This window comes from Vigna angularis, chromosome 4, assembly GCF_016808095.1.
Source record: "Vigna angularis cultivar LongXiaoDou No.4 chromosome 4, ASM1680809v1, whole genome shotgun sequence".
Classification (NCBI taxonomy): Eukaryota; Viridiplantae; Streptophyta; class Magnoliopsida; order Fabales; family Fabaceae; genus Vigna; species Vigna angularis.
This window is the reverse complement of record NC_068973.1, coordinates 35,513,913-35,537,054: the sequence shown is the minus strand read 5'-3', so window position 1 is coordinate 35,537,054 and position 23,142 is coordinate 35,513,913. Positions and strand designations below refer to the sequence as shown.

At 40.1% G+C, this 23,142-nt stretch overlaps 1 protein-coding gene across 1 annotated transcript; it reads left to right on the top strand.

The window, feature by feature from the left end:
- The first annotated feature begins 14,138 nt into the window (after positions 1-14,138).
- Positions 14,139-22,322, top strand: LOC128196280 (uncharacterized). Its single transcript, XM_052876533.1, has 3 exons — positions 14,139-14,378; positions 18,538-18,723; positions 18,938-22,322. The coding sequence occupies exons 1-3, from the start codon at positions 14,139-14,141 to the stop codon at positions 22,313-22,315; spliced, it is 3,804 nt and encodes a 1,267-aa protein (XP_052732493.1). The 3' UTR covers positions 22,316-22,322.
- The last annotated feature ends 820 nt before the right edge of the window (positions 22,323-23,142 follow it).

The following is a 23,142-nucleotide window of genomic DNA, read 5'->3' as shown; positions in this document are numbered from 1 at the left end:
TTATTGACTCTGTTTCGTGTTAATTTCCAAAATTATACCGGGCCAAATATTTTCACAGCTTTATAGTTTCTGACTAGAGAATTTGAACTTGGTTTTCTTTTCTTTTCTTTTTTTTTTTTTTTTTATTTTTATTTTTTTCTTAATTTGTTTCAAAAAAAAAAAAAAATACAGTTAAACATCTAAGACACCCTAAAGGACACGAACCAGTGGCAAAATCATGGAGAACCAAGTAGAAGTTCAAGAGGGAATGAAAGCCGATATCCAACAGCTGAAGGAACAAATGAGACAAGTCCTAAGGACCCTGGATGCCTTACAAAGTCCTGGATGTTTATGCACACAACGATCACAACAAGGAGTTCCAGAAGACACGAACTTTCCCTTCCTATGGTCTTCCCCCGAGTTATACTCCACCCTCAGAAATGGACTTGAGACATCTTGACGCTCAAAAATAAAAAAAGTCAAAGGGGACACAGTTGAAGTAGGAAACGAGTTTGGGGGGCAACCGTTTGGATGGTCCTTAGGAGAATTATTGTAAGCACTAAGAGGACAAAGCCACCTGAGTTGAATAAATCTGATCACCATGTCATCACATCAATGTTGAGGTTGTCAGGCACAAATTTGAAGAACTGTAAAAATTGTGAAAGCCATAGAAGGTGGATCAAATGCCAGATTTGAAAATGTTGCAAAGTTTGAATAGGCTCAGATCTGATGGTACTTCCAAAATTCAAGTTTCCAGAGTTTGAGAAATATCGGGAAAGAGCTTATCCCCAAAGCCATCTATGGCAAGAAAATAATGGTTCATGCATGTGATGGAAAGTTATTAATTCTTCTGTTCTGAGAGATGAGCTGGCATTGCCTCTAATGGGAGTACTCATCTCGAACCTTGATGCATCGGCCTAGGGAGAATCCGGTGGATGGTTTTCTTGAGACAGTGCAAATATAACATGGATGAAACATCTCATAGAGCATGATAGAGAAGGAGTGTGAATTATTCAAAGAATATGCCCAAGGTAGAGAGAAATTTTCTTCTCAAGTAGAACCACCTCTGAGCAACAAGAAGGTCACTACTGTACTCTACAACCATCATGAACACATGATAAGCAATGAGAGGTTGAAGGAGGAAGAGTGCGGAGCTGAACCAAAGTACAGAAACGCTCAACACAAGCACACGGACAATCACCCCATGAACGACAGAGAGTACTTCACTAAGAGCACAAGTGGACGTTCGTCCAGTGCACAGAAGTGGACGTTCGTCCTGTGAAGTGGACGCTCGTCCTTCAGCTAGAAGTGGACGCTCGTCCAAAATGAGGCAGCCGCTCGTCCAACCAATGAAAGCGAACGCTCGTCCTTCAGCTAGTAGATGACGCTCGTTCAAGAAGCGGACGCTCGTCCAAAGTTAGGCAGCCGTTCGTCCAAACTGAAGTGAACGCTCGTCCAGTCCAAGCTGACGTTCGTCCACCAACTGAAGAAATGGACGCTCGTCCAGCACACTGAGGTGGACGCTCGTCCAATACAGAGAATTGGACGCTCAAGTGGACGTTCGTCCACAAACTGAAGAAATGGACGCTCGTCCAGCACACACAATTGGACGCTCGTCCGTAAAACTGAGTAGAACGCCCGTCCAAGAAGTTAACGCTCGTCCATAATGGAACTAGACGCTCGTCCTGCACGTGATCGTCCAGGGCGTTCGTCCTATAAGTGGACGCTCGTCCTTCAGGCTGAAACGGACGCTGGTCTATGCTGAAACGGACGCTCGCTCGAGCACAAATGGACGCTCGTCCAAGCGAAATAGACGCTCGTCCAAGCTGAATTTGACTCGCCTCTAACGCGCTCGTCCATCCGAACAGAAGTGGACGCTCCGCCTGCCTTTAAAAGAGAACTCTCATTGACGAGATGGAAGAGGACGCTCGTTTCTCCAATGAGAAGATGATGTTCCTCGAGAGAAGCGCTCAATTGACGCTCGTCAAGATATCGGTCCGTTAAAATTTCAGTGAATTCTCGTGCGCGATTTTCCAGAGAGCTTCAAGCCCGGGCGCGAATGAGAAGGTGTCAGGCACGACGTTTACAGATGTATCTATTTAACCTCAAAACGCGAAGGAAAAACGGGTCTTTTGGTTCATTAGAGGCGCAAATTTCATGAGAAAGATAAAGAGAAGAGCTAATTCACATTTTACTGCCTATCCTCAAATGTCGTATTGAGGAGGTTGCCAACTTCACTCCAATCCCTATGACCTATGCAGAGTTACTGCTAAATCTTCTCCGCAGCAACCTCATAGAGGTTTGTCCAACTAGGCCTACACGACCTCCGTACCCAATACATAAATGCGAGGTGTGATTATCATCGAGGAGCGCGTGGACACTCAACAGAAGCATGCAAGGCTTTCAAACATAAAATGCAATCTTTGATCAATTCAGGATTTTTTTTAAAAAAAGTTTGAAGAATGTCAATTGAGTGTCGTGACAAGGCGTGAGTTCGCCTCTACAAAAGCCATGACGAGGAAAGAGGACTCGCGGGTTATTTGGGAAAGCATAAGTTGGAACTGATGTTGTTTTGCTCGAGCTTTAATTTGCCTCGCTATGAGGTTTATGCCCATTGATATCACGTTTTCATCCATGAATTTTAATGTGAAATTTCGTTACTTGGTATCTCCAAGGTTTACTGGAAATCATGTCCTAATAGGGTGTCGCGAAACAAAAAAAAATGATGATAATAAAAAAAAAAAGGTTTGTCAAAAATTCAGATTGTGCAAATTTTGTTTACGAGTTCATTGTTCCTCTCTTCCCATTTCTGCATTGTCTCATATGCATAATGTTTTCAAAATTTTGTTTTTCATACTCATGGCGTTCACTTTGGTTTTCATTTCTTTCGAAATCTTTTTTCGTATTTTCTTTGTAAATAATTTATTTTCTGTTGAGCCCGGTTTTCCTTTTATTTCGTTCAGATTAGAAATTTTGTTTAGACTGAAATCAAAGAAAAACCATAAAAATATTTTTTTCATTTCATTCATTGGAGCAGAATTACAGTAAGGTCGGAGATATTTTTGAACAAAGACATCATTCTGAATACACTCATACGATCTTAACTTTTGATAAGTGAAATAAAAATGCATAAAAAAGAAAAAAAAACAGATATAACAAAAAAAAGAAAGAAAGTCCAAAGTCACAATTTCAAATAAAAAAAAAAGGGGCAAACAAAGCAGATAACAAAAGCAAATAAAAGATTGTTCAGAGTTCGATCACTAGTGATCGTTAATATTACAAACCATGAAAATAAAAAAAAAAACATTTAGCGAAAATACTCCCGGGCTGGTTGCGGTGGTCTAAGGGAGAGCTCCGTCGAGGGAGCTCTGGTCCGGAATGTGAGAAGCATGGGTGGAGCGATTTGTCGTCCGTCCCTATCGTCGTCAATGATGATCGGAACCGGGAACAAGTTCAGCAGCCTCGGCGCCCTCATGATCACCCAGTCGTTTTCTTTCCAAAAAAAAAACAAAAAAAAAACAAAAAAATTGTCAATAATAATAAGAGGAGAAAATTTTCAAAAAAAAAGGGATGGAGGTGATCAGGGTACTTACCATACATGTACAGCGGCAGTTGTGAAAACTGAGTGCCAGTGGGGTCTACCTCCGCTTGCCAGCGCCTGACCCGATTGCCGTGGTTGTTAAACCAGCAGTGCACATTGTATTCAGTAGCGTCTGCGAAAACTCTTAGTCGAGATGCAATCTCGACGACTTGCGCTCTGCTGGGATGTGTGACCCCGTAGTTGTAGATATGGGTCATCATTTTGACCTGATCTTCAGTAGGTCTCCACCGCTGACTGGTGTACCTCTCCATCTCCATCTCGTTCATCTTTCCTCTCTAAGTTTTCTAAAACAAAAAAATAATAAAAAGTAAAAAGAACAAAAATATAACAAAGGCATAAAACAAAAAAAAGTTTTTTTAGTGTTTTCTTTATTCGTTTTTGTTTCCTTTTAAGTTAATTTTTTGTCCGGTCGGTTTTTATTATTTCAGTGTCTGGTCTCGGATCTGTTTCACGGTCCTTGTAAGAGGGTCCTAAACGGATCTATGTCCTTTTGTCCTTGTCCTTTTGTCCTTGTTCATTTGTCCATGTCCGGTTCTTTCAAATAATTTATCTTTTTAAGTTTTCTGATTTTATGGGGTACGTGGCGTTGTTCTACCCGATTGTCTCTGCCATACCTTCAATCGAAGGGAGATTAACGTCTGGTTTCCAGCCTATATACCCCTTAAGTTAAGACAGTTGTGTTTTTAAGTGTTTTAAGTTTTTAAAATTAAAAAAAAAAAGAGAAAAGAGAAAAGAAGACTCAGAAAGAAATGCAAAGAAGGGCAAGATGGAAATAAAAGCAGACAAAGCGGAAGGCAGAAGAAAATAGAAGAGCTTGCGGAAAGGAAAGCAGAAAAGAAAAACATAAATGGGAGAGGGGAAGGAAAGCAAAAACAGAAAGCGAAAGCGTAAAAGAAAAGAAGAACAGAAAGCTGAAAGGGGAGGAGGAAAGAAAAAAGGAAGAACGAAAAATTTAAGGAAAGAGGATTAAGAGTTTAGAGGACTTACCTGGAAGTGTTGGCACACAGAAGCTCCTCGGAGGACTCAGACGCCTTCGACGGCACGCGGGGGCAGAAGAGCCTCGCAGAACTCAGACGCTCAAGGAAGAGAGAAGAGGGAGAAAGAGAAGGATAGAGAGAGAGCGAAATCAGAAAATGTCGCTCGACCCCGAAGGGATACCCGTTTTATAGCTGAGCAAATCCAATGTAGCTACAGTTCCGGTCACTACAACCGTCTGGTGTCGGTCCCGGTCTTTCTGAGTTCAAAAAAAAAAAGCAAAAAAAAAAAAGTAAAAAAAAAAAATTGAAAATCTGAAAACGGGTAGGGTTTTGTTGGGTCGATCCGGCCCAATTCAAGACTTCTTGGATGATCCGATTTCACCAAAAAATAATAAAACAAAAAAAAAATCAAATCAAAAAAATGATAATTAGAAAATTTTTCCAAAAAAATATATAAGCGGAGTGATGTAAAATTTGAAGCGTTCAAAATTGTTTTTCATTTACATGATAAGGGACATTTTCAGGTTCATTGGGCCCCATTGTCATGTTAGCCTTCTTTGAACCCATTTCTTCTGAAATATAAATTTGAGTGGAGAATTATTTTGGCATGTTTGTAATTTCACATCACACCATTTTGTTTGATTTTTATTCCTTCTTCTTCTACATTTTGAATAAATCTAAGAACAAAAATATTGAATAAGGAACAGTGCTCGAGCCTATTAGGCCCAATGGCCTTCGTGGTTTTCTCTCGAGTCTACTTCTTTTGAAAATATGTCAAAAATATTTTGTTTTCGCATTTTTGCTGTTGAATGATGTTTTGTACATTTGTTCAAATTGACTTGTGTAATTTTCTTTGCGTTTGTAACAAAAAATTTGAGAATGAAAGATGAACAGTTTTTGAGCCCATTAGGCCCTTTGTCATATGTGGTTTCTCCTGAACCAGTGCATCTGAATTTCTAAAAAATAAAAATCCTTGTTTGTGTAGATTTTGTGTTTTCAATTCATATTTTCCCTTTTCATTTGTGTGAACAATTATTTCTGCAAAAACAAAAAAAATGTTTCCTTCGTCATCTTCTTGTGACAAGTTCACACGGCTCAGGTCATCTGATCCATTGGGTCAATGTGCCTGGTAAGTCCAACTTCCTTCTATGTTACTTCTCCTCGGGTCCGATCCGATATGGATTTTCCCATGACAGAAAGTAACCGAAGAACATTTTCATTTTTCAAACGTTTTTTTTCTAGATCAAGTTTTCTCATATCAATTTTTGCATCGCTCACCAAGCCTAGTTTCTGCACTGGTTCCCAAGCCCTTGTTTCCATTTTAGCTCTCAAATCCTATTTCCCATACTGGCTTGCAAAGCCCAGCTTCCATGCTGACCCGCAAGGCCCAGTTTCCACAATGGCCGAGAAATATCAATTTCCACATTGGCTCAGAATGCCCATTTCCCATACTGGCTTGCAAAGCTCAGTTTCCATACTGACCCGCAAGGCCCAGATTCTACAGAGGCCAAAAAAAAAAAAAAAAAAAAAAAATCTCAATTTCCACAACAACTCATAAAATTCCATTTTCCATTGGCCAAGAAATCCCATTTCCCCAATGGCCAAGAAAGCCCCTTTCCCATGCTGGTCTGCAAAGCTCAGTTTCCATACTGACCCGCAAGGCCCAGATTCCAAAAAAATCCCATTTCCCATACTGGCCTGCAAAGCTCAGTTTCCATACTGACCCGCAAGGCCTAGTTTCCAGGATGGTCCGCAAAGCCCAATTTTCAAACAAAAAAATCCGTTTTTCAACAAGCATCATCATTTTCATTTCATATTACTTTTCTTCATGCATAAAACCAAAAAAAATACGCAAAAATTTGTGTCATTTGTTTTTTGATGCAAATCATCCAATTTATGAGATTTAAGAAAAATGTAATGGATGTCATAATCTCCTGAAGTCAAATGATCAAATCACATATTTCTTAAGAGATATCTGTGTGTGCATTGCTTGAAAACATCATCCTTCAGCCTTCACCTAACCAGAGATTGACCCAATCATGTTCTTGAGCCCAAATAATAAACACCAAGTTTTACACTGGGGCAGATTTTCCGTCATCTCCACTGGCTTTCATTTGGGAGATCCTAAAATCCGTTGTAAAAAAAATGAAAAAAATGACTCTGTTGAGATCATTTAGTCTTTGTCTCTTAATTGATCTTTTGAAAATAAAACAACCAAATTTTGAAATGATGTGTGGCCATTTTTCTTCATCCAAAAAAACAAAAATATATCCTTTGATACCCAATTTGAGCCAATAAGAAATTTCTTTTCAAATTTTACCTGAAGAAGAGTTACCATCACAGTAGAAGTCGACTCAAGTTGCAAGAAGAACACACTTAGTGATCAAATGAAGCGAACTCCTCAAAAGTGAAGCAAAAATACAAAGAATCACAAAGTGATGGCAAGCAAAGAATGAAATTTGAGAAAGGGCAAAGTAGTCAAAACAGATTTGACAAATAACTCATACAAGCGCAAATGGTAACCCTTGTTTTTTTCAAAAAAATTACCCACAAAAATTTATTTGAGCCCTTATATCCTTTCTTTCAACACCCTTTAGCCCAAGCCACATTACAAGCCCAATAAAAGTCCACACAGATTGAATAATGGTTGCTTAAATTTTCATAAAGCTTAATTTCTGAGATAAGACAAAAATGACTAACAATGCAGTTGTAAAAAAAAAAATGATGAAAAAATATATAAATCGGATGAATGGAACTCCTTTTTGATCAAAATTAAGATTTTACAAAGGAAAATCAAACCGTTTGGGGCAATCTTTTCAAGCCAATCCTTTCCATATCCATCACAAATTCCTGAACACATTCAAATCCCATTCAAACTCTTCCCCCGGGTCCCAAACTTGGGGCAACTTTGTTAGTCTCAGTTTTGTTCCATCTGAACCCTTGTTGGGCCTCTCAGATTTGTCCGTACTGAAATTCATAGATCCACCCTCAAGACAGGGGCAGACACTTTGGGGCTTTGTATGATTTTGAGTCCATCTTATCATTCGTAAACCCAAAGTGGGGGGCAACTTCTTGTGGAACCTCGCTTAATTGACTCATACCCAAAACCAAGGCAACTTTGTAACTTTCATATGTTTCGACCCATTCAGAGTATTGAGCAACTTTGTTAAATCACCAAAATTTTTCATCTTGAATATTCAAAGCTCATACAAAGATTGGGGCATCCCCTGTTGGGCCTTGCATGATCTTGGTTCGCCCCGAACTTCAAAGAAATTCATCACCACCAAAATTGGGGCAATTTGCGAATCCCACATGATATTCTCACTCCCTGATTCCTGACTTATTCCCTCTCATTTCAGATACATGTGTCCATACCAATACTTCTACCATGTTCCAGAGCAGTTTCTGGGTATCTACTACCTCACATTGGCCTTTGTAGCCGTTTTAAGGAGTAAGAGGCTCAAGTAGCCATCCCGGTACTCTCCAAATCCTTCCAATCATCCTCCACATATTTTTCCAACCCCTGATATCAAGCATGTACACACTAGTATCTCGTCAAGAAATGCGTGGCACACAAGCTTCATTTTGCACAATTGACTTTAGAATTGGACATCCATTGAAAGGAAATTGAAAGTCTAGATCGTCATAAATTTGATGATTTCCAAGAAAGCAAATTGACTCAGAAAAAAAAAATGTCATAGTTTCATAATATACCCATACATCATGTACATATTTTCATCAAACTTTGGATTTGCCTCCATGTATATTCATCAAATTTTCTTCCTTCAAAAAGACAAAAAAAAATCAACATGTATCAAAGTTTTCTTCTCATTTCAAAATTTTCATCAACCAAGTTTCTCTTGCATATCAAGATTCCATATACTTGTACAAAAATGCAACACCTTGTTTCTTAATTTCAAATTTTCAAACAAAAAGAAAAAAAATCAATTAAAAATCAAAATCAAAAATCAAAAAAAAATTCAAAAAAAAATTTCTCAAAATTTCAACCAATTCCAATTTTCAAATTCAAAGCAATCAAACACTTTTCTCTTGTTTTTATCTCGGCCATCTGCTAGATAATGGTCGAGCGCACTTTTCTCTTGTTTTTATCTCGGCCATCTGCTAGATAATGGTCGAGCGCACTTTTCTCTTGTTTTTATCTCGGCCATCTGCTAGATAATGGTCGAGCGCACTTTTCAGTTTGTTTTATCTCGGCCATCTGCTAGATAATGGTCGAGCGCACTTTTCTCTTGTTTTTATTTCGGTCATCTGCAAGATAATGGTCGGACACCTTTTCTCTTGTTTTATCTCGGCCATCTGCAAGATAATGGCCGAAAGCACATTTCAGTTTGTTTTTATCTCGGTCATCTGCTAGATAATGGTCGAGCGCACTTTTCTTTTGTTTTTATCTCGGCCATCTGCTAGATAATGGTCGAGCGCTTTTTTTCTCTTGTTTTTATCTCGGCCATCTGCTAGATAATGGTCGAGCGCACTTTTCAGTCTTGTTTTTATCTCGGCCATCTGCTAGATAATGGTCGAGCGCACTTTTCTTGTTTTATCTCGGCCATCTGCTAGATAATGGTCGAGCGCACTTGTCTCTTGTTTTTATCTCGGCCATCTGCAAGATAATGGTCGAAAGCACCTTTTGTTCTTTTTTTACCTCGGCCATCTGCTAGATAATGGTCGAAAGCACTTTTGAATATTGGTATCTCGGCCCTCTGTAAGACAATGGTCGAGCCCAATTTTTACTTTCTGTCATTGGTATCTCGGCCCTCTGTAAGACAATGGTCGAGCCCAATTTTACTTTCTGTCATTGGTATCTCGGCCCTCTGTAAGACAATGGTCGAGCCCATTTTTTAATTTTTTCAAACGACCCTCTGCATGGCAATGGTCAGGTACAGATTTTAATTTTTTCAAACGACCCTCTGCATGGCAATGGTCAAACCAATCAAATTCAAATTTCTCATTTCATTTAATTTTGTTCATTTTATTTATGCACTCAAAAAAAAAAAAAAAAAAAAAACAAATGAAAAAAAATTCCATGTTTGATCCTGTTTCCTTTTCATTGAAATCCGAACGAAATTAATATTTCTATCTTTACTTATCTTTAACTTTGATAATATGAAAACATTGTTTTTCATATGATCTAGTAAAATCTAAGTAAAGAGGGGCATCACTCAATTTCGTCCGGATTGATTAATAATTTTACTTTCATCAAAAAAAAAAAAAAAAAAAAAAAAAAGGGGGCTTTGTTCATTCCTCGTTCAGTTCATCTGTATCGTTGGTGCACCCTCCGCGAGGTTGTCACGCTTCATTTCTCTCGGTTTTGTTTGTTTTATTCTCTGTTTGTTTCTTGTTTATCTTGAAATCTAGACGAAATTAGTATTTCTATCTTTACTTATCTTTTACTCTGATAATATGAGAACATTGTTTATCATATCATCTACTAAAATCTAAGTAAAGAGGGGCAGCTGTCAACACTCAATTTCGTCCGGATTGACTAAATATTTTTGTTTTCTGTATTCTCCTCATAAAAGGAAAAATACAAAAAAAAGATAAATAAAAAGAAAAATAAATAATAAGAAAAAAAACATCAGACGTTCGTCCAAACAGTGAGCGTTCGTCCTTCCCCAACTGTTGAACCGTTCGTTCATTCCCCACTGTTGTGACGTTCGTCCTTCCCCATTGTTGAACCGTTCGTCCTTCCCCACTGTTGTGACGTTCGTCCTTCCCCACTGTTGAACCGTTCGTCCTTGCAGTAAACGTTCGTCCTTCACCACTGTTGTGACGTTCGTCCTTCCCCATTGTTGAACCGTTCGTCCTTTGCACTGATTCGACCGTTCGTCCTTTGCACTGTTTGACCGTTCGGCATTTCGTTTCTTTTAGGACGTTCGTCCTCATCTTCAACCGTTCGGTCATCAAACGTTCACTATTCGACCGTTCGGCCATTTTATCATTTTGGACGTTCGTCCTCCTCATCAAGCATTCGGTCATATTTGTTAACGTTCGGTTTCGATGTGTTTTGTGTTAGTGAGCGTTCAGTTTTATTGTTTTTCGAGCGTTCGGTTTATGTTGTTTATTGAGCGTTCGGTCATCACTTGAACGCTCGATTTCTCTTTTGAACGTTCGGTCTCAACTGTTCGTTCATTCGACTTCAGTGACGTTCGGAGGCTAATGCTCAACCGTTCGGTCATCTTCAATCCGTTCGGCCTTTTGTAATTTGGACGTTCGTCCTCGCTGCTCAACGTTCGGTCTCTACCTTTTGAACGTTCGTCCTTAATGTGGTTTTGTTCTCAGATGAGCGAGCGTCCAAACCGAGCGTTCGGTCTGAGTTATATTTTGAGCGTTCGTTCGTTGTGGTTTAGTGATCGGGGAGTTCGTCCTTTAATTTTTAACGTTCGTTTTTGATTCTGTATTATTAACTGTGAACGTTCGCTATTCGACCGTTCATCCATTCATGCTTGTTTGAACGTTCGTCCTTTGCTACTGTTTGCGTTCGGCCATGTTTCACCTCGTGAGCGCTCTGTATGAGCGTTCGTTCATGTAAATAAACGAACGTTCGTTTTCGGTACGAATTGCCCGAGCGTTCGGTTTTGTGGTACCAAAGGTCGTTCGTTTTCGGTAGTGTTTTCAGTTTTGACCGAACGTCTAGGAGTTGGGGGCTGCATTTTTAAAATGGTCTGAACCTTCCACCAAAGATGGCCACCCTCTACCACTGTCCACCATTAACATCTGAAAGCCATTTGCAGTATGGGTTTCTGCGAGAGAATATTTTGGCAGGCCTCCACTTTTGGATTTTGATTTGGAAAAAGAGTTAGATGCATGGCTTAAAGCGGACGCAATCTGGAAGCATGGGCAGCTGAGTTGAATATTAAAATGCTCATGGTGTCTTCAGTTTTCACGTGGGCAAGCGGTGGAGCAGAATCTTGGTCAGCAAAAACACATGATGGGAATGAGTGGAGCATGAGGACATGGCATTGATACAAGAAAAGCTGAAAGCACATGATGGTGATGAGTGGAATGTTCAGAGAATGGAAGTGCATTTTGGTAGCACATTTACAGCGCACATGGAGAAACACTTTTAGGAAGAAGATGCTCTGTGAAGTGATAAAGAATTATGAAGGAGATTTTCCCTGAATAAAAATGGCAAGGGTTCTGGGCTTCCACCAGAGTTGGTTCCCCACGGGCCCTTATCTGGCACCTGTACTGATTCCCTCTGGCATCTGAAACGCATGCAACACCTTGCCTCCCACCCACCTGAGACTCCTACGTACCTTCAGCATCATTACCTTATTCGAAAAAGAGAGAAAAGGGAATCTCTAGAAACGTCACCGGGGAGATCTATCTTGGAGACCAATACCTTGGATGCCGGACACGGGGTGACCTCTCGGGAATTATCTCCAGGACCTGGGGAAACTGATTGGACCTGGATATCATTTTTCAATCACCAATACATATTGGCTGGAACCCATTTTCAACCTACCATGTATTCATCCCTAATACCTCTCGGCCAACATCGGACCTTTCTGTTTTCATCTTCACCATATACCACGGCAAGCACTTGAAATCTTTCTTCCTGAGGAGTTTGTCTTCCTCACGGGTCAGCCATCAAAAGCCGCCTTCATCTCCATCACCAACCTCTCCGCATTCAACAAGTTCCAACACCTGTCCTTGGCCTGTCACGATGATCACTTCACAACAACACTGACCCCTCTCTGATCACCTTCATCCAGCTTCATCCACTGCCACAAACCATTTTGACACCCACGGCCATACACCTTTCCCTTTCCGTCTCCACGGCCTAATTCCCCTCACCCAACCATCATTTTCATCCCCATTCCACTAGCTCCATTTCTCATCATCATTCACCTTTATCTCCTACTCATCTTCAACTCCCATGGCCATCAACCTAAAAACTCCATTGCCTGCAACCATCATGCAGAGGCATTGACCACATTACTGAACACCATGACCTTCAACTCCAACATCGCGTGACCACCACCCATCACCAACATCTCACGGGTCAGCCACCCAAAGGCCGCCTTCACTTCCATATTCATATCCTCACGGCCCACATCACCATCTTCAACATCTTAACTTCACGGGTTTCGTTTCCACATTTAATCCTTGTCATCAAACACCTCTGGCTCTCATCTCCACCCAGACTCACTGCTATATATATATATACTTCCCTTTCAGTTTTCATCCCTACCTTTCGGCCATCACCCTTACTCATCAGCCACCGAGTTGCACCTCCACGGGACCACCAGGAACCCATCTGTGAGTCACAGCCGTCATCATCCCAAGCCCCCTCAGCCGCCATTGCCATCCTCAATACTACCGTCTAGCTCCTTCATCACCGTTGCACCACTGTAACTCTCCACCACCCATATTCACCCACTGTCACGAAAAAACCAGACACAAGCTTCAGCTTCGTCACTGCTGATTTTCCTCTCGAACCCCATCCACATAGCAACTCCAGCTCCATCACGCTTATCTCCATCCAGCAAGCCTTCATCCATCATTGAAAACGCTTTACAACATTCCAGCAGGGAGCATCCAACGGCTAGAGGAGTGCTCGGGAGAGGTGTTGCCAGCAACACGTTACGCCGTCACTCCCAACGACCAACAGACCACTACAACACTCCACATTCAGAGGGAGGAGCACCTTATCGAAAAAGGCAGGCCAACCACTAGGAAGAAGAAGACATCGGACGTACGGGATTAGCAAACAGTGAACTGTGCTTCAAGAGGTAAGTAATGTCACTCGCTCCATGTTTTACTGAGTTTGGTTAGTCGCCTTTGAATGTATCTTTGTTATACTGCTGCTACGTTGCATGTGTTAAGTTTGCATGTGTTAAGTTAAATAAATGCTGTGTGAATATTCGTACCCATCTATTGTTACCAAACATCCATATGCACCAGTCACCTTAGCTATATCCGTACTTACGGCCACCACCTATCTCCACCCATCATCATCTATCCCAGCCAGCAAACTTGCACCCATCAGCAACCATACACCTCTGGCCTCCATCTCCGTTGGGACCCACTGCTATATTCCTCCCTTTTCATCAACCCATCATCTTAATCTTCATTCACCAGATATCACGGCCTAACCTCAAATTTCATCACTCCCAACCACACACCCTGCCAAGGCCGTTTTTTTTTCTTCTCCGTTCATCACCCTCATCTTCATACAGATACCATAGACATTCATCTCCATTAATCTTCCTTCATTTGCATTCACCTCAGACCATCATCTCCACACCTTATACATTGACCTCCCGACCATCTTCATCTTCCATCTATCCAAACCTAAACACGCGGAGCATCCATTACCAAAATCGAACCATGACCCGCTCATGTCCTGTTCCACTCTACAACCACAAGAGAAACCAATGAGAATGAAATAAAGTGGAAAATGTGGGCGAAAAGCGTGACAATGGTAGTTCCGGTGATGCCCTCAGTAAGAACAGTAGCAGCGTGACCCAGGTGCCCAGAATTGTGGCGTTTAATTTGGAACGAAGAAGGAAAGTTTGTGTTGAAATTGGTGAGACCCCCGGCGGCCCCATATGCCATCAATGATGAACCCAGCAGGAGCAAACCGCGACGCTGTCTCTATCGCCCTTGGTGAACTTTGCGCGGGAGAAGAGGAAAAGGAGAACCTAGCGTCGTGGCTGACGATGGCTCCGGTGGTACGCGTCGTTACTGGTGACGCCGCAAACGGCGGTTCACGGCTTCGACGGAGGCAGTGGCGCATGTGTGTTGGAGGACGAGGCATATCCCTCTTTTTGCTGGCTCGTTCGGGAGAGAGGCTTCAGGTCTCTAGATTTCTGATGAGAGAACAAAAAAGGCCTTTGGGCCAGACAAGCAAATACCCAATGGCACCCCCAAATTTCGTCCTCACACCTTGGAAGATTCAAAGTTGGAGAAAAAGAATTGACCCAAACAAAGGAGCTTCAGTTTCACTTGGCACCCCTGGTTTTTATCTCTGTACCCCTAATTTAATTGAGCTTTTCTCTTGTTTTGTTTTTTTTACGCTTTAGTTTTCTTAATTTTATTATTAATTGTTTGGTCATTAATTTATATCGTGTAATCCCCTTGTAAAGTAACCCCCATCCCTCCGTACTGTATTTGTCTTGTTTATTTGCTAAACACTACGCACGCTTTTTTTTTATATAATGAATAAAAATTACAAAAAATAAATAAATAAAATAAATAATGAATTTGACAAAATCCCAAAAAATATGTTTCAAAGGTTTAGGCACATGTGTGATCGCACGCATCGTCCTTGTGTCGAAAACCTTTTCTCTTTCTTCAAAATATCAAAAATACGTTTTAAAGGTTTAGGCACATGTGTGATCGCACGCATCGTCCTTGTGCCGAAAACCTTTTCTCTTTCTTCAAAATACCAAAAATACGTTTTAAAGGTTTAGGCACATGTGTGATCGCACGCATCGTCCTTGTGCCGAAAACCTTTTCTCTTTCTTCAAAATCCCAAAAACATGTTTTAAAGGTTTAGGCACATGTGTGATCGCACGCATCGTCCTTGTGCCAAAAACCTTTTCTCTTTCTTCAAAAATACCAAAAAATATGTTTTAAAGGTTTAGGCACATGTGTGATCGCACGCATCGTCCTTGTGTCGAAAACCTTTTCTCTTTCTTCAAAATATCAAAAATACGTTTTAAAGGTTCAGGCACATGTGTGATCGCACGCATCGTCCTTGTGCCAAAAACCTTTTCTCCTTTTTCAAAATACCAAAAATACGTTTTAAAGGTTTAGGCACATGTGTGATCGCACGCATCGTCCTTGTGCCGAAAACCTTTTCTCTTTCTTCAAAATCCCAAAAACATGTTTTAAAGGTTTAGGCACATGTGTGATCGCACGCATTGTCCTTGTGCCAAAAACCTTTTCTCTTTCTTCAAAAATACCAAAAAATATGTTTTAAAGGTTTAGGCACATGTGTGATCGCACGCATCGTCCTTGTGTCGAAAACCTTTTCTCTTTCTTCAAAATATCAAAAATACGTTTTAAAGGTTCAGGCACATGTGTGATCGCACGCATCGTCCTTGTGCCAAAAACCTTTTCTCCTTTTTCAAAATACCAAAAATACGTTTTAAAGGTTTAGGCACATGTGTGATCGCACGCATCGTCCTTGTGCCAAAAACCTTTTCTCTTTCTTTAAAATACCAAAATACGTTTCAAAGGTTTAGGCACATGTGTGATCGCACGCATCGTCCTTGTGCCGAAAACCTTTTCTCTTTCTTCAAAATACCAAAAATATGTTTTAAAGGTTTAGGCACATGTGTGATCGCACGCATCGTCCTTGTGCCAAAAACCTTTTCTCTTTCATCAAAAACGCCAAAAATATGTTTTAAAGGTTTAGGCACATGTGTGATCGCACGCATCGTCCTTGTGCCAAAAACCTTTTTCTCTTTCCTAAATAAAAATAACATAAAATGTAAAAATCATCAAAAAACTAAAAAACATGCCTTTTTCAAAACTACAAACAATATCGCCTGCCAGAACTACGTGATCCTTGATTCTCCATCAAAAGTGGAGATACGTAGGAGCAAGGCCAGTCCTTGTCAGGCTTACTCTCCCAAAAATCCAAATCATTTTCCAAACGAATTCTCAAACAATTTTCAAGCAAATTTCTCAAACAGTTTTCAAAAGAACTACGTAACCCTGATTTCTCACATGAGAATACGTAGGAGCAAGGTCAATCCTTGTCGGGCCCCAAAAAGCTAAAAAATATTGTTTGTTTCTTTAGAGTTTTATTTCAAGGGAATGTTAAACACTTTGAAAACCACATCCACATTCGCGCATTTAGTTAAAGGTACTGCCTTAGGGCAGGCGTTGTAGGGTGCTAATACCTTCCCTACACGTAACCGACTCCCGAACCAAGAATCTGGTTCAAATTGACCATGCCTTATCATTTTATGGTTTTTCCGTAGTTTTCCAGAATAAACTATGGTGGCGACTCCAAAATCTCTCTTTTCAAATGATTTATTAATTTTTTCTTTTCATTGGATCGTCGTCCCGTCGCGATTCCGGTTGCGACATCATGGAATTAACCAATCACTAAATTTGTTAAAAATGTATGTATAGAATAATTAAGTTCTTAACTTTTAGTTAATATGTAAGAAAAAAATAATTTATTATTTTAATAGATTATGTTAAATACTTAATCAATTGTTTCAAGTAATGTGTTTTGTATATAAACGAGTATGATTTCTTTTATGTACCAAACATATGTTTATAATATCAAAATATGAAGAAAAAACGACAATCAAGTATTTTTGAAGGATAAAGAACCTTAATTTGTTAAAATCAAAACTATAAACATTCAAGCATGGTTGGATGTAACTAAGGAGTAACAAATTTTGTTTTCTTGTGTAAAACCCACATCTGAAGTGTTTTCGTTTATTTACTCCTATTGTAAATTATTAATTGTTGTTATACTTGTTGTGTAGGTAAGGTCCTAGGGTGATTGTGTGTAGCATCATCATAAATAATTGTTTTTGTTTGTAAGAGGTTAAGAGTGCATAGGTAATATTGTTATTATGTAATTTTTACATTGATATAGTGAAATTTCTTTGAATGTAAACTCTTTAGAGTTGAACCAATATAAAATTTTATGTGTGACTTGTTCTATTCTATTTTTTTGTATTGGTTAAAATCTTTGAAAGTTTGAAAAAGTTCTTTTAAGACAACTAATGTATACTACTAAAATTTCCAAAAAAGTTTATATTCAAATTCTAAACCAATTCACTAACCCTCTTTCTTCCTCTTAGTTGATATTTATTAGTCCTAACATTTTAACAATTGACATTAGACTTGGTTAGTCGAATCTCAATCGATTAAAAAGATTTTGTCATAATCAATACATCTCAAATATTTTGTAAGAGACATCATAAATATACCACTTCTGTTTAGTGAAGAAAATTACCCATTCTGAAAAATAATAATGAAAATATTTTTAAAATCAATAGACAAAAGTGTACGTATGTTGTTGTACATTAATCTTTCAATCCATAAAGATTGAAAATAATATTTTCTAATATGAATTTACGATGAAAACAAGAAAATACACTATGTGAGAAAAAAATATATTATATATATTAACTTTAGATGAATTCCATAGAGTTTTTATTTATGAATAAATTAAAGAAATGTGAAATATTTTGGAAGTAATCCATAAAAAAAATATGAAATTAAGATAGTAAGAAAAAAATACTCTCTAAGAATAAATAGTAGAACAATTAATAACATTTTAAATTGGTTAAGGCACAGAGATAGAATCTACTGAATACTAATGGTAAGATGGTTAGGACCTTAACCATATCCACATCACCATAGGACCGTCTATTTGTGCCCATGATAAGATGTTGGAACCTTAATCATAATTTCAACAAATTTTGCTGTAACGCGTGAAAACAGAACCTCATATCTATACCAATGGTAAGATAGTTAGGACCTTAATCATTTCAGATAGATTATTGGCTCAAACGGAGGCGGTAGTTATTATCTTTAACGTCTTTCTCCTCATAATGGTTTAATTAGACAAGCATGAATAACATTCTCTTCAACTGAGAAGTAACTTTATTTTTCAATTGAGAAATATTTAATCACATAAACTACTTTTTTGTTATATTTTAATTCATAAAAGTACAAATATATAGTCATGTAATATATTAATTTAAATTATTTAATAAAATCAATATATATATATATATATTAATTTAAATTTATAACATTTTAATTTAGATTTAAAAATTAATGGAATTTGTTTTAAGTGAATACATTTCATGATGTTTTTTTCTTCAATTTTTAACTCATAAAGAGCACATGATTATAATTTTCATAATTAAAATATTAAAATAGATGACATAAAATTATTATAATTTAAATCAATAAACAGTAGCACATGTGTTCATATGCAATGTTCTGGAGAAAATTTCATGGTAAAAAATACAGATATTATCTGTAAGGGCTGAAGGGCCCATTTCCCTCACTCCTTCCAGAAGCCCAAACACAGTTGTTACTCCAGCTCCAGCTGTTGAGAAACCGTTAGAGGAGAGAGCCAAAAGAACCACAAAACAGTCACGTTACCTAAAGGATTATGTGGTCACGTGTCCAGCAACCAGTAAGAAGGGGAATTCGGTTAGCAAGAAATGATTGGAATTATTTTGTATTTTTTCCTTTATTTGTTATATGCACATGATCAGTACTGCAAGGCAGAGCCAAGCGCATATATAGTACAGTATTGTAATAGAGAGGGGACGACAATATAACAGAAAAATTCCCTCTGAAATTTTCTCTCTTCATCTCTGAATATTCTCTTTCCTCTGCCATCACCCTTTTCTATTTCCTGCAGCATCCTTACATTGGTGCTTTCATTGACCCTTACTCCATGGCAGAATCTTCCCTCCCCCATGATGAGCTCACCAAATTAAATATAAAGCTTGAACAACTTTTACTCTCCCATGCTAACCTTTCCAACACCCTTCACGATATCGCCAACCGCACCACAATACTGGAAACTCAACCTCACCAAACCCACTCCCCCTCTCTTACCCGCCCCTTAAAATTCGACCTCCCTATCTTCAATGGCTCTGATGCCCTTGGTTGGATCTTCAAGGTCAACCAATTCTTCGACTATCACCAAACACCAACAGACCAACGCATTAAGATCACGTCCTTTTACCTGGAGGGTCAAGCCTTAGCTTGGTTTCAATGGATGTTTAACAATGAACTGCTTTCATCTTGGGAATCATTCTTACGAGCTCTCGAATTGCGTTTCGCTCCCTCTAAGTTCGATGACCCCATTGCAGATTTGTGCAAGCTTACCCAGACTCAAAGCCTACAAGATTATCTATCCGAGTTTGAAATTTTGGCCAATCGCATCTCTGATTATCCACCCAGCTTTTACCTAAGTTGTTTCCTCTCTGGCTTGAAACCTTCTCTCCGCCGCGAGGTCACCGCTTTCCAACCCCCTAATCTACCCCATGCTATTGCTTTAGCTAAACTACATGAAGACAAATTTCGTTCCTCCCTTCCACCACCCAACCGTTTCGGCCGCACAACCATACCTCCTCCGCCCTTGACCACAAACCCTCATACACAACCTAAACCTCTCCCTCCTCTACTACCCACACCACCCACCAAACTTCCCATTAAACGCCTCTCTGAGGCAGAGATGCAGGCCCGCAGAGAGAAAAACCTTTGTTTTAATTGCGATGAGCGCTACACACGGGGCCATAAATGCAAACCGCAATTTCTACTCCTCACCGCATTCGACAGTGACAACCAAGAGGACTGTCTCTCTTCTGCGAACTCGATAGCTGTTGAGGACACCGCACAAGAAGCGGGGCTCATCAGTCTTCATGCCTTTTCGGGTCAATGGACTCCTAGAACATTTCGGGTCACAGGATCCATACAAGGTTATGCTGTCCAGATTTTGGTCGATAGTGGGGCAACACATAACTTCATCCAACACAAAGTAGCCCAATTCCTCCGTTTACCATCACAATCCACACCAAGCCCATTACGTGTAATGGTAGGTAATGGTGAGTTTTTGCCATGTTCTACTTTCTGTCCCAGTGTTCTACTCACTTTGGACAAACAGGAATTTCCTATTGATTTGTACCCACTTGAATTGTCTGGCACTGATGTGGTTCTTGGGGTTCATTGGCTTTCATTGATAAGCCCGTTTGTGATGGACTATAACGGCCCATTTATGCGGTTCAATTGGAAAAATAAACTTGTGGAGTTACAAGGGGATCCGGGTCCAAATCCCTCACCCATTTCAGCCAACCAGCTCCGACGTTTACAATCCACTAATAGGGTTGAAGCCCTTTTTCAACTCACCATGGACTCCCACCCTCTTCCATTTCCTCCAATCATCACAACTTCATCCCCTTCAAGTGCACCCATTCCTTCCTCACCTGAACCTACACCACAATCCCTAATCTCCCAATACCACACATTATTCTCCATTCCCACTGCCCTTCCTCCACCACGCGCTACTGACCACTCAATTACATTAAACCCAAACACAGCTCCTATATCAGTGAGACCATACCGCTATCCTTATTTCCAGAAGCAAGAAATTGAAACCCAAGTTCAGAGAATGCTGGATTCCGGTTTCATCAAACCAAGCAACAGTCCATTCTCCTCTCCAGTCCTTCTCGTCAAAAAGAAAGATGGCACGTGGCGTTTTTGCGTGGATTACAGGGCCCTCAATGCGGCTACCGTTAAGGACAAATTCCCAATACCCACCGTCGACGAATTACTCGATGAATTGGGACATGCATTCTGGTTTTCTAAGTTGGATCTTTTCTCGGGTTTTCATCAAATACTCATGGTACCGGCTGATTCTGAGAAAACTGCATTTCGAACTCACAATGGACACTTCGAGTTTCAAGTAATGCCGTTTGGCTTATGTAACGCACCCTCCACTTTTCAAGCTACTATGAACGATTTATTTCGTCCTCATTTACGCCGCTTCATCATAGTGTTCTTCGATGACATCCTTGTGTATAGCGCGACTCTCTCTGAGCATGTCAGCCACTTGGAGACCACTTTCCAGTTACTGTTTTCAAACTGTTTCAGACTCAAGGGAAACAAATGTTTTATAGGGCACCAATCCATCCAGTACCTTGGGCATATGGTTTCCCATGAGGGTGTTAAACCAGACCCGGAAAAGCTCGTCGCAGTAAGGAATTGGCCTACCCCTACTACAGTCAAATCCTTACGTGGCTTTCTTGGCCTCACAGGGTTCTACCGCAAATTTGTTTCAGGCTATGCATCCATTGCCCATCCCCTCACTGAGCTCCTTAAGAAGGATAAATTTTTGTGGCATGATATAGCTTCTGAGGCTTTTTTACATCTGAAGAATGCATTACTAGCTGCACCTGTTTTGGCTATTCCAAAATTCGACTCTCTGTTCACGGTTCAAACAGATGCTTCAGGAATAGGCATGGGGGCAGTTCTCTCACAACAGGGTCATCCAATTGCTTATTTTAGTAAGCAATTTTGTCCTAAACTCTGCAATTCCTCCACATATATACGCGAATTGTGTGCCATAACTACTGCCGTTCAGAAATGGCGCCAATACCTCCTAGGTCGCCATTTTGTCATCCAAACAGATCAACGATCCATTAAGGAATTGTTATCTCAGACACTTCTCACACCGGAGCAACAAAAGTATCTTTTCAAATTGTTGGGCTTTGACTTTGAAATTCAATATCGACCTGGAAAAAGCAATGCAGCAGCTGATGCTCTCTCTCGACTTGATGCTTCTACTCATCCAGCCACAAATTCGCTTATGGTGTTGTCTATCCCACATTCAAAATTCTTGTCCGATCTCAAATCATCCTTACAAAGTAATCACGAGTTTATCACTCTAAGAGACAAGATCACGGCTGACCCACAAGATTTCCCTCTTTTTTCATTAAAGGAGGATCTCATTCTCTTCAAAGACAAAATATGGCTACCTCATACGTGCTCTTTCATTCCACTCTTACTACACGAGTTTCATTCCACTCCAATGGCTGGTCACACGGGGATTTCATGGACCTTGAGTAAGCTAATGACTAATTTCCATTGGCACACCATTCGCAGAGATGTTAAGGCATTTGTTGAACAATGCATCACATGTCAGCAAACTAAACTCCCTACACACGGCCAATCTAGTTTACTTCAACCAATCCCCCCCCCCCCCTTCTCGCTGTTTGGCAGATCTCTCACTTGACTTTATCATTGGCCTTCCTCCTTACAAGGGATTCACCACTATCCTGGTTGTCGTGGACAGGTTCTTTAAGGGCGCTCATTTTGGAATGCTCCCAAGATCTTTCACCGCATCCAATGTGGCACAATTATTTGTTGACATAGTTTGCAAACATCACGGTTTACCACACAGCCTCATTTCTGATCGTGATCCCATTTTCCTAAGTCATTTTTGGCAGGAACTGTTTCGCCTAAGTGGCACTAAGTTGCGTATGTCAACTGCCTACCACCCCCAAACGGATGGTCAAACAGAGGTCACCAACAAGGTATTGCAGCAGTACCTTCGCTGCTTTGTCCACCACAAGCCGTCCCTTTGGGGCAAGTTTCTTTCTTGGGCAGAATGGAGTTTCAACACTTCAACCAATGCGTCAACTGGATTCACACCTTTTGAGGTAATGTTTGGTAGCAAGCCCCCACTCATGCCTCCTTTCCTTCCAGAAGAAACTTCTAATGCAGCGGTGCAACACGAAATCTCCACCCGTGCTGAGATTCTTCAAAAGCTTGCCTCTAATTTGCAAAAGGCTCAAGCGACAATGAAGAAATGGGCGGACCGACACCGACGAGACTTACAGTTTGAGGTAGATGATTGGGTTTATATTCGTCTTCGCCCTTGTCGTCAATCCTCTGTGACAGGCACTACCCATGGGAAACTTACAAAACGGTTTTTTGGCCCTTTCAAAATCACGAGGAAAATTGGTGAGGTTGCGTATGAAGTAGACCTTCCCCCTACTGCCAAGATCCACAACGTCTTCCATGTTAACATCCTTCGTCCTCACAAAGGGCCACTACCTT

Coding starts and splice junctions, on each gene's coding strand:
- LOC128196280 (XM_052876533.1), top strand. CDS start 14,139: ATGATGAACCCAGCAGGAGCAAACCGCGACGCTGTCTCTATCGCCCTT. Junction 14,379..18,537: donor GTTCGGGAGAGAGGCTTCAG/GTCTCTAGATTT, acceptor TAAAAAATACAG/ATATTATCTGTAAGGGCTGA. Junction 18,724..18,937: donor CCAGTAAGAAGGGGAATTCG/GTTAGCAAGAAA, acceptor TATTTCCTGCAG/CATCCTTACATTGGTGCTTT.